Raw genomic sequence first — 16,870 nt, 5'->3', positions numbered from 1 at the left:
TGCATATCAGTTCAATTTAACAAATTAAAAACAAAAAATTCCAATTAGGAAAATGTATTTTCTTCTTTAAAACATTCTACATTCACAGCTCATACTGATAAGCAAATTAGTTTTAGACTCTGCTATGAATCTTAATCATGTTTTCATTATGAAATGCACTTATTTATATTGAGTGGTAAAATACAATGAATACAAACAGCTAATGTAGATTTGCAACATGCTGTATAATTCATTATAGGACCTTCCATTATGTAATAATACTATTCCATTGGCTTTTTAAACAACTAATTAAAAATCCTGTAAAGGCTAAGATGTTTGGTACAGATGCTGTAGGAATGCATAATTTTTAAGTATATAGAACATTTAGGTTGAGGTTTTTTTGTGAATGTGAGTGGCTGGATGTATGTTATGGTATCAGCTTTTTGAGGATAGATGTTCACTAATTGATTTCTCAGGAAGGTACAGCATTCCCCCATAACTGTGTGTGTGTGTGTGTGTGTCTATATATATATATGTAGCAGCAGCAGATCCTCATGACTATGATGTAGCAGCCACTGTCATTCATTAAATGGACTATCTTGACTGGTTGCTTGTAAATCTTTGCTTGAAAAGACAAAGTACAGAAAGCTGTAGGCTTCTTAAAATCTCTCTAAATTGCATCTTCAACCACATTTGTGGTCAGCCTTATGACTATTTGCTTTGACCATAACTCTACATACATTCTATAAAAGTGTACCTTCTTTGGAATTTTGGACATGACCCCACCACTGCAATCATCTTGTTCTTAACGAGGGCAAGACTGCAACTTGCTGGGATCATCTAAATATCTCTTCACTTGTGACTAAACCATCTCAACGTATGTAAAGAATGTGCCACAACTTTTGTCACTAAAAATTTCCTCTCACTTTTTTTATGGCCATGATTCTTTTCTATATAGCAGGGTTATCATCACTATCATGTTGAACACTTGTATCTTAGATGTCTCAGAGAGATCCTGCCATAGAGAGGCCTTTGAAGATTCTGAAATGTCACTGAGCAAGCTTAGTTTGACATGTGAATTCTTTAGGTTATAGAACCTCCTGCTGTCAACTGACTACCCAGACAGATCAAACTATTTACCCATTCAGTGTCATTGCTGTCTGCATGCACCATAAGCAGGCCATTCACTTCCATTTTACAGGAAACATGCATAGCTTTGGTTTTATCACCACTGAGCCTAAGTCCCAGAGATTCTGCAATTTCTTGCAGCAATCACTGTAGTTGGTTAGTAGTCTTTTCAAGTAAGGAAATACCATCTGTATGCTCAAGTTCCTCCAAAGATGAATCTTGAAAGTCTGCAACTTCTACTTGTGCCTCAATCAGTTTTGGATTGGAAGAGGGGGTTTATCATCCCCTTTTTTCCAAAAAGGGGAATGATTCATTTGCTCAAATTATAGGGGAATAATGCTTCTATCACTGTTAAGGAAGGTGTGTAGCACCAAACTACTGAACAGACTGAAATGGTGTCTTAAACCAAAAATGACAGGTAATTAGTGTGGTTACTGGTAGGTCCATCTACAATCTATGCTATATAGGCTTTGTGGAATGTTACCGAAAACAAACTAAGGCAACAAAAGACAGTTAATGCTATTTTATAGACCAGGCAGGTTTTTGCTCAGTACCCAAATCGCTCCCGTGGATACTGATGCAGTGGTATGGGGTGCCTCGTGAGTTAGTGTGTCTTGTGGACAAACTATCATGGTACATTTAGCTATGTCAGGGTCAATGGCTGTATCACAGACGGGTTATTAGCAGGATCAGAAGTGCCCCAGGGTTATTTTCTCTCACCCATGTTATTTAGTCTTCTAACATAGCATATCTGTTGTAGTATATTACAGTATTTTTTAAATATATGATATAGAAATAAATACATAAATGATTATTACAATTAGTAAGAAAGCTGTATAACTATGAATGGTTTTCAATAAATGGAGTCCGTTTCTCCCTTCTTTTTGCTCTTTGAGTTTTGAGGTATATGCCCAACAAAATGCTTCTTACTTACACTGGAGAAAAAGTTTCATGAATCACAAAGGCAGGTGTATTACCTAATACTCTATATCCCAATCACTTTTAACAGAAAGTCCAATAAATGCCTAAAATAACCAAACACTATTTTACAGTCAAAACACAGTTTACACATTCAAAAACTCTGTGTGGCGATTACTAAAAGTTTGATTCCCTGGAGTGTATCCTCATTCATTTTGAAAATTACCTTAGACTCATGAATAAAAGTTTTGTCTTTATTTTATTTTTTTTCTCCTGCAGACATGTAAGAGTGGTTAGGGACTCAAAGGTTTAGTATTTTAAGGCAGTGTTTGGAATTTGTAGGGACTGTTCTTTTAAAGACAAGGTTGAAATCTGTTACATTCTTTAAAAACAAAAAACCTTAGTGTTACCTTGAAATAAAAGTAAACATTGTTCTGTGTATGACAAACTTATTTTTAAAAGATTTTTGAACAAAAATCATATGCAGCATTGATAATAAACACAGTAATTATGGGCTTACTTTAAACAATGATCAACATTTATATCATTTATATAGACAAGTCCTGTGCACTACATTGTTCCCATTGAATGATGGTGTTAAAAAGTAAGTTAGAGCTTAAGAAAGTTGCCAGATCAGAAGCCCAGAAAAACTCACGTTCTTCACTTTTTGAAAGAACGGGTATTTCTTTCTAAAGAATAACGAGCTGCTACATTCAGAGGCAGATTAGATTTTGTTGGGTCCTGGGCCAGAGCAAGTGAGGGCCCCTTCTCACCCTTCTGCCTGCAGTCTCCCCTGCTCACTCCCTGCCCAACACTCCTTCCAGGGAGCAGAGCTGGGGCTTCCCTTGCTTCCCAGGATAATCCCCAAGGAGGTGGAGTGGAGCAAACTCCTTCACCCAGGCCCTGTTCCCCAGCAGAATTGCTGGATGGGTGGGCAGAGCGGGGCAAGCGCCCAACCTTAGACACCACTACTTCATGGGTGGATGAAGTGGGGCAAGCCACCACACCTTGATCTTGCCTCTTGACAGGAGCACCAGGTAGGTAAGGCCCAGCAGATAGGGGAATGGGCCACCCTTTTTCTGGGGTCCCCAACTGGCCAGGGCCCCTGGCACAGGCCCTATTGGCCCCGTGGCTAATCTACCATTGACTAAGATTGTATATTAATGAAAGGTGCATCATATATTTGTCTCATCCCTGTTCTAGAGAGAACCCGTTGATGAAGGTAGTCCAGTCTCCATTCCTGTTCAGCTCTTGACCTCTCCACTGAGGCTGCCCTTCACAGTTCCAATTTGTGCCAAATGTAATGCTAATTTTTCTGATAGGAATGACTGTCCACTAAGAGGTGGACCAAAACCACAGATTCATTTCACACAAGCTATGAGAAAGCTCGTGAACGTCTGCTTACTCTTGGCCACTACAAACTCGTTATTAGTTTTGACCCATGCCCTAGAACCGAAAGGTTTCACATCCTATTACCAGTTACCAAGAAGACCACTTCCTCCCTATGATTAAGGTGTTGTGTATTTACATTTTGGTGGAAAAACTCATTCATTCCTCCCTCCTTCCCTTTGCCTATCATTTTTCTAGTGTTTGTGAATTATGGTTTAAAGATGTTTTGAAGCACACACTTAAGTATCTAAACACAACAATACTTTGTAAAGTACTATTTGATTAGAGCAGTATCTAGGACTTACTTGTGCTGGATCCACATCATTCAACATGACGATTGATGTGCAGTGATAATCTAGGACTAGCCTCCAGAAATCCTTGACAGTATTTGGTAAAGGATGCTGGGTAACTATAAAAGCGGAGGGTTGCTTATAGCTCTGCAAAACAATAGCGACAGAGGATTAAATGGAAGTGATAAGAGAAGAAATCCATCCAGCAAAACGTCAGCAATGGCTCCAAACCGTAGGGTAATAAGTATTATTGTTATTTTGAAGATTGCTCATACAGTGTTTTCAGAACTTTCCTGACATGTTTGCTTGCAATCTACTAAACTGTAAGTCTACATCTGGAGACAGTATTAACAGATCATTCTTTGTGAATGACTGTGATGATTCCTGTGTTGGGCGATGCCTACTTATCTATTTAAGAAATAATGTTTAAATTCTAGTCTAAACGGCAGCAAAGCAGTATTTTCAATGGGCAAATGCAAGTTTACTTCTCCCTCTTTAAATACTGGCCCATGTCCAAGCCCGCTGATGGGGGGAAGGGGGAAGAAGTAAAAGGGACAGTTGCCCCAAGGCCCAGTGATTCACATAGGCCTGGGGATCCTAGCTGCTGCTGCTGCTACCTGGCAACAGTGGTGGCCCCAGCAAAGAGCCCTTTAAAACTCTGTTGGAGTGCCATGTGCTGTGTGCGCCTCTGAAGGCTGGTGGGGACCTTGCTCTGAGTGGCTTGGAGGACTGGCTACCCCCAGCCCTGCCCCTTCTGCCTGAGGCCCCTTCCCGGAGTGCGGAGCTACCCCTCCCCTTGCCCAGGTGCCCACAGAGACTGTTCCCTGCCTATGCCACTGACTAGAGGCACTGGGTGAACTTTCATCCATAGCCTATGATTTATACCCAGACTCTTCCTGCCGCTGAAGGCCACAGTCTGTTATTGGTCAAGGATTGTCAAAGCCTCCCATTAAGAAGGTGCCATCTGCTCTGAAGGAAGCTTGTATGAATCTTGTGCTCAAGAAACACAGACGCTACACTGCCTGACTTTTAGCAATATGGCTAAAAGTGGTGTAGTGAAGACAAAGCATTGATTACTCCCGTTCTAAAATATAAGAGATATCCTATTAGTCTCTAGAGAGTGCATAACACTTTTAAGGGTCTTTTTAGTGATACCCTATTAGCGGTATTAAAATTACCATAACTGCATCTAAAATATTCATTTTTTCCATCAACTGAACAGGAAATGTTCATTCAGACAGATATAAATAGAACTACTGAAGTAATGGCTTGTGTACTATATGTGCTGACAGGCAATTATTTTTTCTGTTAATTACTGCGTGAATTAGAAGGAAAGGGAACTAAAATATTGCTGCAAACCCAATTATCCCAGATAACTGCATTGGTGACTTAATAGGGAACTCTTTTTCTCTTAGGCCAGATGGTTAAAAATTCAAGAGCTAGCAAGAAAAATAGACATTTTTAATTTGTCAGTACTCCCTGACTGTCTCTGTGTGGTTTTGGAACCTTGGCTGACACAAAACATATGAGGGATCCTAAATGTACTTAGAGGTTTAAAGATTTTGTGTCATTTTTTGAAAGGGAAGTGGAAGGATTTGAGTGCTTTGGTGCTGACTGCACTACCCAGTATTTTACAGTTTGGAGAATAGTTAATTCCTGCTTTATTATTAATGATATAATGGGGTTTACATCCATCAGTGCGGCGTTAATGTAGTTACTGCTCTCTCCATCTATTGTTATGAGGAAAGGCAGGCATCTGTCTGGAGGAAGAACATCCATACAGCGATTCTTCTCATGATTACGGGGCAAAAGTGCTATACTGCAATCTTCTACACGCAGCGTTGGAGTTACCATGTTTAGAGTCTATGAGAAAGAATAAACAATACACATGCAAGGTTAGCTTATCAGTGAACAAATCCTAGAGTATTTAAATAATAGGATTTCAAATCAACTTGTGACAGAGTTTCTCAGGGAATTTACAAAAAAATAAAAAAAACAACACACACATACTCCAAAAGAATAACAAACAACTAGGTTTAGAAGCAAAATCTTGGGATTGCTGAACATAAGTACATCTGAACAAAGAACCTGAAGGATGACTTCAGAGTTATTTGTATTCAGGAGAAAGGATCATAAAAGGAAACCATATAAGATTCGACCTTTGTTTATGAGGAAAGAGAGAACTTTATATAGACAATTACCTTATTGCATCTCTTTATTATTTCAACAGAAATTTGTGACATATTATTGCCCTGTTTTGTAGTTCTTTCTCCATAGGCCTGATCCAAAACCCACTGAAATGGAGACTTAACTTTGACTTTAATAGGCATGTGACGAGGAGACAGACATATTGCAATTATGCATGTTGTGCTGTCCACAACTTACCCTAAATTCTTCTTTGATCTGACTTGAGTTAGTCTGAGGATCCAGTTTATTCATTTCATAGTACACCGACCTAACTTGAGAAGCTGGAATAGAAGTATCTCCACAAAGACAGGCTTCCAGTATTGCATCATGGATAAATACATACTGCTCCTGGTAAGGCAATCAATACAATTAATGACTTAGAGGGAACATACCTCAACTGTTAGTGCTCAAGTAAACAATAAATAACCTATAAAGCTCCCATAAACATCAATGTGCATTGAGTAGAGCCCATAGGGAGCAAAAGTGGTTTACAAAATATATTACAATATTATATAGAAAAAGCTGTGGAATGTGGGCCCAATAAGTTATGATAAGTAAGCCAACCGAATGGTACACACAAACCCCAGTTTTTACTGTTGCTTGCCTTGTCTTGCATTTTTATTTTTGCACAGTTCCACAGGCACTTCTGCTCACAAATGGGACCCAAAGTGGTGGATCCTGGCTCTAACTAAACAATATCCACCAAACTATCTTTTAAAAAACATTTATCATCTCAAAAATCAGAAACAAAGGAACACCCATAGGCTTGTTTGTTTAAATACAAAGTGGTTTTGTTGTTCTTCACTGAACTATATATATAAGGCATTTTCCATGTGTTGTGGCAGGTAGCGTACGTTATGAAGAGCAGTACTTTTACTGAAAATGATAATAGAAAGTTCAAAGAAAGATGTCAATACCTCAGTTTGCACCATGTTAACTCTTCGAGATCGAAGCTCCCTGACACAGTTGTATATATCTACAACACCTTCTCTTTCTGCCATATCTAGCATGATGTCAATAACAATGAAGCATCCAGTTCTACCAGCACCAGCACTAAAATAAAAAAAGAGCAAGGCACACAGTGTATGAATTCACATAAGATACAAGGTTTAGAGCCTAATTCAGCAAGGGCATCAGGTATGGGATACCTACAGAAGTCAACAAGAATTCTGCATAGCAGGGTTTTCAAAACTCACACTCAGTTTTGCCATTTTTACTTAAGTTTTTACTTAGTTCATTGTGATGAATAGTTTCTATGACTTCAATTACTTATAGAGTAATTATTCAATGTAAATGGGAAAGAATGAGGCCCAACATCTTAGTGGGAAAAGCAAAAGCAGGCATTTTTGTTTTGCTTACCTGCAGTGTACAACCAGTGGACCAGCATTAGGTGGGCTCTTGGACTTCACCTGCCGCACAAATCCAAGGAGTCCTGTTGCATGGTATGGTACGCCATGGTCTGGCCAGCCTGTAAAGTGAAACTGTCTGATTTCTCGGATTTCATGAGCACCTCTCTGTCCATAATCAAACAAACAACAAGAAGAAAAAAAATGTAGAAATGAAAATGGGGAAGAAATTAGGAGAGAGCTTTTGTTTGAACATGAGTTTAACAATCTGGGCTTTGTTTATCATAACTACTAGAGATCTTGAAAAGGAAAGATGAGATGTGGATTTCCAGCTGGATTCAAGTCTTAGCATAACACCTGTTAGTTTAATACTAACCTGATTAGATGCTTCTGAAAAGCCCACTAAATGCCCACTTGCATCTTTAGGCATCTAAATAGCTTCAACAACTCAGCCCTAAGGGAATAAGTCAACAACAAAGCCAGGAACAGACATGTGGCAAACTTCAGTGAAGTCAGGATTTTACTCTAGAACTTCTGATATTAATTTCTCTCATTCCTTGTTTACAGGGAAGCAACCCAGTGGCAGCAACATCTGTGTGTGTTCCTCCAGTCACAAGGACTGTACTTTTGGGTGCCCCTTACATGGGCAGCATTGGGGATGGATAGAAGGCTCTTTCCACTACTCAACCATATAGGGGCTAACCAACTCTTAGCCCTTAGTAAGTTAACGTCCACAATGCATGGATATAGTGACATACCTACAGAAGGCCTATTGGAATGGTATTTGCCAAGAAACCACATGCTGTTATTATTTACAATATCAACCTGTAGGGCATCCAGGTAATTAGATTTTTTTAAAATCTATTTTTTCCTCTGTCAAATTGAAGCCCTGTGTATTTGTCAGTATAATATAGTCTTTTACAAACCTATAAACCAGAGATCGCCATATACATTTCAAACACAAACAATATTTTGAGAGATGGTGTCCATCTTGGACAGATATGAAGGGTAGGTGTGGAATAAATATTGATTATTTTAATAACTGGTCATCTTTATTTTTTCTTAAGGCTGTATGTCTCTGTCTTGAACTTTTTTGCATATAAAATAACTCACTCTATTTGCATGGTAACGAAGTACTATGAAGTTGTTGTTTAGCTTTATTAACAGCATGCAAGCATCAGGGCAGGAATTTCCAAAACTTACAACATGTGTATCTCAAAGGAGCTTTTCTGCAATGTGTCAGAAGGCCCATTCCTTTTCCCACTGACACCAATAGCAAAACTTCAATTGACTTCAGTGGGAGTGGGAGCAGGATCAAGATCAGGGAGACAAAATGTGGAGTGTAAGCAGAATGGATCTTTTTGAGAGATTATCTAATGTCCATATATGTTTGTAACAGGAAAAATGCAATGGTTGGCAAATATCTCCAAACTTGTATGTATTCTTTTGAGGCTATGTCTTCATTGGGAGAAAGATTTTTTTTATACTATGCTTAAACTCTAATACAGACAAGGTAATTTATATTTCAACGCACATTAATGCGGGGGATTGTAATATGTTAAAATATAAATTACCCTGTCTATGCTAGGGATGTTAGGAAGCGAGAAATTATCTAATTGTGTGGTTGACAGAATTTCTATCAACTACACAATTAGTCGGTAAGGGAGGAAGCCTCAGTCCAAGCTTGCGCCGAGTCTAGGAGCTACTGCCCCACAGCTGGGCAGGCAACCCGGCTCCTACTACATTTAAACTGCAGAGTTGCAGCGGGTGTAGCTCCTGGGCTTGCTCAGTCTGGGCTTGCACTGGGTCCAGTGGTCCCTGTCTATGATGGTCCCAGTTCACTGCTGGGACCTCCCGCAGATGAAGCAGCCCCTATCCGAGTGGCTTGAGCTGGCCACAAACAGAGGCTGCTCCAGCAGCAGCTCCTGTTTGTGGTGAACCTGAGCTTGCTGCAGGAAGATGCTGCTTTGTGGCAGCCTCCCCAGTCCACCCGCCCCCATGCTGCTGCATCTGATAGAGACAGCAGCCTGTATGGGGTGCAGGCAGCACTGCGGAGACGATGATGGGGGGAAACTGGCTTTGAAGCTGGCTCCCACCAGAACCAGCTCCTGCTTTCCCCCCGGACTCCTTGCTGCTTCTGATATAGAGGGGGTGTGTGTGGTGGATGCTAGTCAACTCAACTAATCAATAAGCCTAACATAAACATTATCGGTTAGTCAACTACTCAACTATTTCCTTACATCCCTGATCGACGCTAGAATATTAGCATATGTTTGTCCACATACTCTTTTTGCTAGCGAAGACAAGGCCTTTGAGTTTGTTAAGAAAAACTGTGTATTGTCGTTGAAGGTTGTCCATATTAAACTACTTGTTTATTGGCATTATAGATTAGGAAACAAAAGGCAGACAAAATTGCAATATTAACATTATTGACATTTTGTGGGAGGGAGAAAAGAAACAAAAGCTGAAGTTATTAGCAGGATAAATAATGATTGTCAAACACCTTTAAAAATAGGCCACCTAAATTGCACCTCCAAAATTTAAATGTGCATCTATTTCACATACAAAACCTCCATTTGCATACTCAGAAGAGGTAGATGTACCTATAATTGCCTGTCTGCAACCACACTTACTTGTCTGGCAAGTGAAAATGACAATATACCTTCAAAGGCATGATTTGTATATACCCAATGGAGTCACACTTATTTCAAGTGTAATTTTTGTCTACCATTTGTACTAGCACTCCACTCTTATAGAAAGGACTTTGCATATAGCATATTGCTATAATGAGTTTTCTTATTGCATCTACAAAGACTCATTTTCATCTCTCTGTAGCCTCCCTACTGGTTCTTATACCCAAAACAGAATCACAACTGTGTGAACCATGAAACCATATGCTCAGCTTGGAAAGATGATATTGTTCACCTTTTTTTTGAAATTTAAAAGATGAAAAATCTGTCATATTATAAACTATCCTTAGACTGTTAATAATTTAGGTCTTGCTCTTGAAACATTTACTCAGCTGCTTACTGTTATATATGTTAGTAGTCCCACTGATTAATAGTTCCTGTGTAAAACTACTCATGTGGACAAAGTTAAGGTCATGTGACAGTGTTTGCAGCATTGGGGCCTAAATCTCTTCAAAGTTTTAAATTACAAAAGAGTAGGATTACAACCATCATACCTTGACATTAATTAAACTGTTATTTCTTTTTGTATCAATCAAGCCTGTCCTCAATAATTACTCCTTAGTTTTCTTTTAGGAGCATACAGGAAAAATGACCTTAATAACTAAGTGAGTTAGAAACATTTTATACAACCTAAATTCTGGAAAATTACAGTGGAGGATGTGGGTAGCCTGGACTTTTCAGCACAATAAGGAAAACTTAAAAAAAACCAAACAAACAAAACAAATCAGAGGGAGCAAAAACAAACATATCCCTTCCTGAATCACACAGAAGCTGAATTTATCAGCTTATTCAAAAGCTGCCTATTGTTAAAAAGCCCAGTGTTTAAATGAGGTATTTCAAATGCAGAATTTTTTTAGAAATAAAATACTTAGGATCATTTATCCCTATCTGCTTCAATTCACTTATTCATGAGCTTTTGGTTATGAGTAACTGTAAAATCCTCCATGTCTTTTTTCCCAGTGCTGACTAAGAAGCGAAAAGCTAACTTCAAAGCATGAGCTTAGAACTTGCTGAATAGAAATCAACCAAAACCACATCACCTTCAAAGTCTAACCACCCCCTTAGCATCTGTTTATTAAAATAACATCTATATAGTGGGAGACAACAGATTTGAATGAGCTGAGGAAAAAAGCATTACTAATATTAGATTTGGTTTGCTGGACTAGTGTATATTTAATGATTAAGCTGAAAATGTAATAAGAAAAATTAATTGTTCATCTTCCCGACTGTGCCTGTGTCATGCATTGGGAGATCATGAATAAGATGCTCTAAAATAAACTGAGATTAGATAATTCAGTAACAAGAGGGGGGATACCTTTAAAGCCTTGGTTTGGAGAAAACTAATACCATGGCAAATAAATCAGTTTCATTTATGTATTCCTAAGTCATTTGATATTCAAGACATGCTAGCAACTGAACAAAAATCTCAGCATTAAATCATGCTGCTTTTGTCACTGCTTCCAGCACATGCGTTGGTAGTTTACTACGTTGTCTCCTTAGGCTCTAACCGTACCCCCGAAACAACTATCTGTTTTGTATACTTGTTAATTAAGTGACAACCAAATAAATGGCATTATTCAGATTAAGTAAGTGACAATACAATATGCCATTTCCAATGGGCTAGTAAGGAATCTCCCCTGATTAATGTCTTGTTAAAAATTACTTCATTATAAGAGTTCTGCTTTAGATCAGGAAATATATTGGACCAGTGTACTACATCAATTATAATCATGCGAGATGCCTGAACAATAGTAGTTTATGAAATGACTTATGATGCACAGTGGCTTGATTGCGGTGAAAAGAAGACAGGAAAACAGCATAAGTGTCCTGTTTAATGATGGGTGGGTCAGAGTCCTCTCCTCCTTTACGACCCTAAGAGAATGAAATATCTGTTTCCATTTCGAATCTGGGCCAGGTCAAAGCAGAAAGGAAGTGCATTTAAAGAAAAAGGAAAATCTAATATTCCATAAGGGATTACCAGAAGACTACCCACAAAGTGATTTGCTATAGTAAATGGGCTGCCTGTTAGCCAATGAAATCTAATATCTTTCCAAAATGACAAAATTGCATGTATTTAACTTGCATGGGAAAGCACCACCATATTTAAAAAATACACTTTTCCAAACTTACCTTTTCTACAGCAAATGTTCGAATCACATATTCAGCGAGGAGCTCTGTTTCTATTAGGGTAACTTTAATGTCTTTATATATCTCTGTGTCATCTGGCCAGTATTTGCAGCATTTGACCTTTTAAAAATACAAAAGAAATTAAGGTTCATAGTTTTCAGCATCTGAATCTGTTCTGTACCCTTTGCATTGATTTATGAGCTTAAATTCAACCCCACATAAAACAGTCAGGCTTCTTACACAAGGAAATGGTCCGTGTATTAAAAGCAGTAGTGTAGCTGAGAGTAAATGTTGGTAAATGGAGTTTGCCAATTTCTCATCTGGGGAATACAGTTTAATTTAGTTAGTTAACCTACTTTTTTTTTAGCACCTCATTGCTGACTTAAAGAACATGCATTTTTAAAACACAGTTTTGGGGTTCTAGGTGGGAATAATATTCAGTAAAATAAGGTAAATTTGTATGTAGTGGAAGGTTGTTTACACTGCGCATAGCTCAGTTACAATAACCACCCATTTCTTGTTCTTTCCAAGCCAGGGAGTATCCAGAGGGAAAAGCTACAAATAGAAGCTTGAGTAAACTCAAGCTCGTTTTGATTTTTTTTCCACTTGCAGGTGCTATTGGTTTCAAAAATATCTTGCATTCTTTTAAAATGACAATGTATGCTGCAGACATAAGGGTTTGTCTAATGTTTAAAAGAAAAAGCATCTGTTGTCTCAACTCAGAATAAACTTCTAAAAAAAAAACTGGTAAGAGGTGGCCATATAACAAAAGCACACGAATGGGAGTCAGGCTCTATTCCTGGCTTTTAACATTGACTCTGGATAAATTCAGACACTCATTGACTTCAGTAAGTTCTGGGGAATTCATTGCAGTGAAAGGAAAGAGGGGAGGCAGCTTGCATGAGAGTTGCTGGGGTTTGGTATGGTCCAGTGTAGCCTAGCACAACCTTCACAACCTCCTCAACCTTTAGAGAAATGCATCTAAATATCTTTTGCCAGCAATGAACACACAGCATTTACAACATTAAAAACAGCTGCATGCAATTCATACTGCTGGTATTTCTATTTTGCTGTTTATAAATACTGTACTTTGAAAAAATTCCATCTAGAAGAATCTCTGAAAACCCTTCAGTTAGGAAAACAGAAATCATAAGAAACATATTGGAGGCTCATTATCATCTGTCTGTTCTATTTGATAATCCAGGTCATTGGCTTTGTTCAAATCCTTGACTCAAACAGAGGGAATCATCATATTTGTTGTTAGGGAATGATTTGAAATAGCTTTCCCCCATATGTTGAAGATGTTTTTCTGTGCAAAGCAGCTCTTCACATTGTCACCAGACTGATACAGACTACTGACAACCCTGGAAAGAGGAAGCAGCTGCAGCAGTGGTTCTAGTCACAACAGAAGTCCAAAGCATCGTGTTTCTAACTTTAGCTCAACACCTCTCAGATGGGCACCTGCCATCTCAAAACAGCTGAGGTTACTAAAATAAACTAGATTCACCTAAATGACTTGGCTCTGAAGGAAAACATGCACGTTTCTAACTAGAGAGACAGAGTTATTGAACCAACTCCTGTTGGTGAATAGAGACAAGTTTTTTTGAGGTACACAAAGCTCTTCTTCAGGTTACAGGTGCATGGATTACGATTAAGGAATAGGCACATTTAAAAAGACCACTTCTGTGACAGATTCAGTGATACATATGTTCCCTTTAGTCTTAATAGCTGGATTTTGTTCTCTTTTGAATTCCCATTTAAGATAATCCAATGGAACAGTTATGTTAGGGTTGGTAGGAACTTCGGTGCCTCATGCAGCTCTGCCCCAAAAAGGCTTTGTGCTTCCCATTGCTCAGGGAATTTTGGATGTGGGGTAGATTGGGAATAGTGTTGACAGTTCGATGACAACACAATCCCCTGACAATTATGTCTGGTGGGAAGAGGGGTGTATCAGCTATGGGAATGGTGCAGCTGTAGCCATTTACGGCTTTACTAAATGTTTCACAGGCTGGGAGAAGATAAGATTTTTTAAATTTTGCATTAAATCATTTTGGTTCCAATCCTGCATCCCTTTAGGCATGTGCTAAACTTTGTGTGTGCTTATGTAACGGACCGTTCAATGTGCCAAAAGTTAGGCAAGTCAGAATGACCCTGATTCTCATCTACACGAAGGCCCTCCACATTAATGTAAAGTGGGTCCAACAAGCTAGTGTAAATGGGATTGAGATCCATAAATATTTTGCTGCATCAGGACCTCTATCTGTTTGAAGTAAATACCTTTACAATGAGATCAGAAAAGGTTTTACAAAAATGTGTACATCTAAACATTTAACATTTTGTATAAATATTTGGAACATACTTTAAAGCAAAAGTTGAAGGGAAGGTTTAGGTATATGACACATATCTGTGCCTATATAGATATAGGTATATATAATATACCTAAACTTTCAATATACATGTATGTGTAGGTAAAATAAATAATAAATGTACTATAAGTGTACAGCAAAATTAAAAAAACCCCCGCAATTACAAAAGGGTTTTACACCACTAAAATACCAATAAATGTCAGCCACAAGCTCATGAATTTTCAAAGCTCATGTAAGTAGAACAAAGATTGAGAGGGAGCTCTGAGATATTCCCACGTTTGTTACCAATCACATTGCCAAAAAACCAAACCCTCTTAGAAAATAAAAGGGTAATTGGAGGGAGGTCATGAAAGCTCTATAGGTATAATACCTTCTTCCCCAGGTGTACCTGTCCATCTGTTACATATGTATTTTGGTCTATGCAAGCAGATCATCATCTACTTACATCTCAAAGACAGCAAAATGGAGTAAAATTAGACTCTGAAAGATGAAGATTAGGGTAACAAGTTGTGCTCACTATTTGTAAATATGGGAGGCATACAAACAGTGAATAGGAACAGTGACTAAGCTTGAATGATTTGAAACAGTGTATTTGGCCTTAGGCAAGTAACATGCTTTGAAACTGTGGCCATGAAAAGCAAGTACTCATTTTTGGAATTCACTCTTCTTTGGAATGGGAACATTACAGAAGTGATATGTGAACTAGCAGGGAAAAAAGCCTCATAGTTAGTATTCAGCAGTTTAAATAAAAGATTTCTTAACTTTCTTTGATTCTAAAATATACTTAACAAGATGTAATATAGCTAACTATTGCCTGTGCACTATATGGCATTATTAATGCAGACCAGGTTTATACATTCTAATTTAAAATTAATCCAGAACTAAGTAAATTAATAAAATAAACAAAGTTTGAAATGGAATCTTCTGGAAGTAAAGTGAAATATCCATCCAAAATCGCCGTGGAAACTTTTTACACTTTTTACTTTTGTAAATCAGCATAACCAATCTTACACTTATTTTACTATTTGAAGTAAAAGGAGATCAATTAAACATAAGAATTTTGAATTAAATCAATTTGAAACAAAAGCCATGTAATTAAATCCAGTCTTTCTTCTTTTTTTCCAAAATATATATGTCATCTTAATTTGCGAGTAGGCTGCTCTGAATGGTCACTGTGTAGGTTCTAGTGGTCAGCATACGGAAATGGGAATTGAGGGTTGAGTCAAGGGGATTAAGACAAATATCTTCCATTAACCATAATGATTAGACGTGTCTCTCAAATCCCTAGACTCTTGAAAAATCTCAATCAAGATCTCTGAGCAGCAGAGCCAACAACCTTTGCATGTCCCTAAGTGTGGATGTATATGTGTGGGCGGGGGAGGAGGAGGAGTCTCTGTGCTCCTGGAAGAGGCAGGGCAGGGCAGTGCACTCCCCAACCCTTAGCACTGAGGCTCAGCACTCTGGCAGCGATTTAAAGGGTCTAGGGCTCTGACTGCCACCTCTGCTACTGTGGCAGCCAGAACCCTGGGTCCATCCCTTTGACTCACCAGGCCCTTGGGCAATTGCCCTCTTCCCCCTCCCCCGCCATTGACTGGCCTGTATCTTAGTTATATTCCCAGCTCCTATGCAAACTTGCTGTTGATCTTGGCAAGTAAATTATCTCTACCTGTGCCTCATTTTACACACCAGTATTTAAGAACACAAGTGGTGTGAAGCTTAATTAATGCTTCCAATGTGCTTTGGGATCCTCACTGTATAAATGCAAGCTATCATTCTTTCCATTATTCTCTTATATTGGGTGAGATTCTCTCTATGAATTCTGCTGGCGCAGGTTCCATATACAAGGTGACAGACAAATTCCTCCAGCCTGCCTGGAATGAGGTCTCAGAGCTGAAAGCTGCTTCCAGCCTCTGCTGTACTGGGGACAAGAGCTGGCAAATAGAGACCCCAATGTGGCAGTGCCAGTATAGGAGGGCAGTTACAGTTCACATATGAGATGCACTAAATTAAAAACCTGTCCAGAACAGTCTTCACCAAGTGAATGCCTAGCCTGCCCTAACTCAGTTCTTGGGCCCGAGCATTAGTAGCAGCACACCACGTTTTCTGTCTTTGACAAATCTGTCTTTAGAAACAATGTATAATATTTAGCATGCTCTAAAAAGAGCTATCTAGTTAACTAAAATCTACACGATGGCTACATTTCCTGGGGTAGTGTGTATGCTTTGTGCTGCTCTGCTGAAACAGGGTGAGCAGACCTAAGAAAGATAATTCAGTCTCCACGGTGATCTAACTTAGATCTGACAAAAGGTTTCATATACCACATGCCCTCTCCCTGCTGCTGGTTCAGCACGAAGAAATTGACGTGGCTGGATGCCTCCGTATTATTACCTACCTTGAGGTGATTTGGGCCCTCAGTAGCCATTAAAGGGTTCTACAAATGAAGAGAAACT

General features: G+C 38.7%; 1 protein-coding gene across 11 annotated transcripts in view; it reads right to left on the bottom strand.

Moving 5' to 3' along the window:
• The window catches only part of PTPRM (protein tyrosine phosphatase receptor type M), a 690,600-nt gene that overhangs the window by 18,554 nt on the left and 655,176 nt on the right, over positions 1 to 16,870 (bottom strand). For all 11 annotated transcript variants that reach the window (XM_075920958.1, XM_075920953.1, XM_075920954.1 and 8 more), the window contains 6 exons: positions 12,058 to 12,174; positions 7,251 to 7,405; positions 6,809 to 6,944; positions 6,090 to 6,239; positions 5,394 to 5,567; positions 3,720 to 3,851 (listed from right to left, as the gene is read on the bottom strand). In XM_075920958.1, the coding sequence (XP_075777073.1) occupies positions 3,720 to 3,851; positions 5,394 to 5,567; positions 6,090 to 6,239; positions 6,809 to 6,944; positions 7,251 to 7,405; positions 12,058 to 12,174 (864 nt within the window). The remainder of the gene's footprint in view (positions 1 to 3,719; positions 3,852 to 5,393; positions 5,568 to 6,089; positions 6,240 to 6,808; positions 6,945 to 7,250; positions 7,406 to 12,057; positions 12,175 to 16,870) is intronic.

The sequence above is a fragment of the Pelodiscus sinensis genome, chromosome 2 (assembly GCF_049634645.1).
Source record: "Pelodiscus sinensis isolate JC-2024 chromosome 2, ASM4963464v1, whole genome shotgun sequence".
In the NCBI taxonomy this organism is placed as follows: Eukaryota; Metazoa; Chordata; order Testudines; family Trionychidae; genus Pelodiscus; species Pelodiscus sinensis.
Note: the sequence above shows the minus strand (reverse complement) of the source record. Positions and strands in the feature narration are given on the sequence as shown.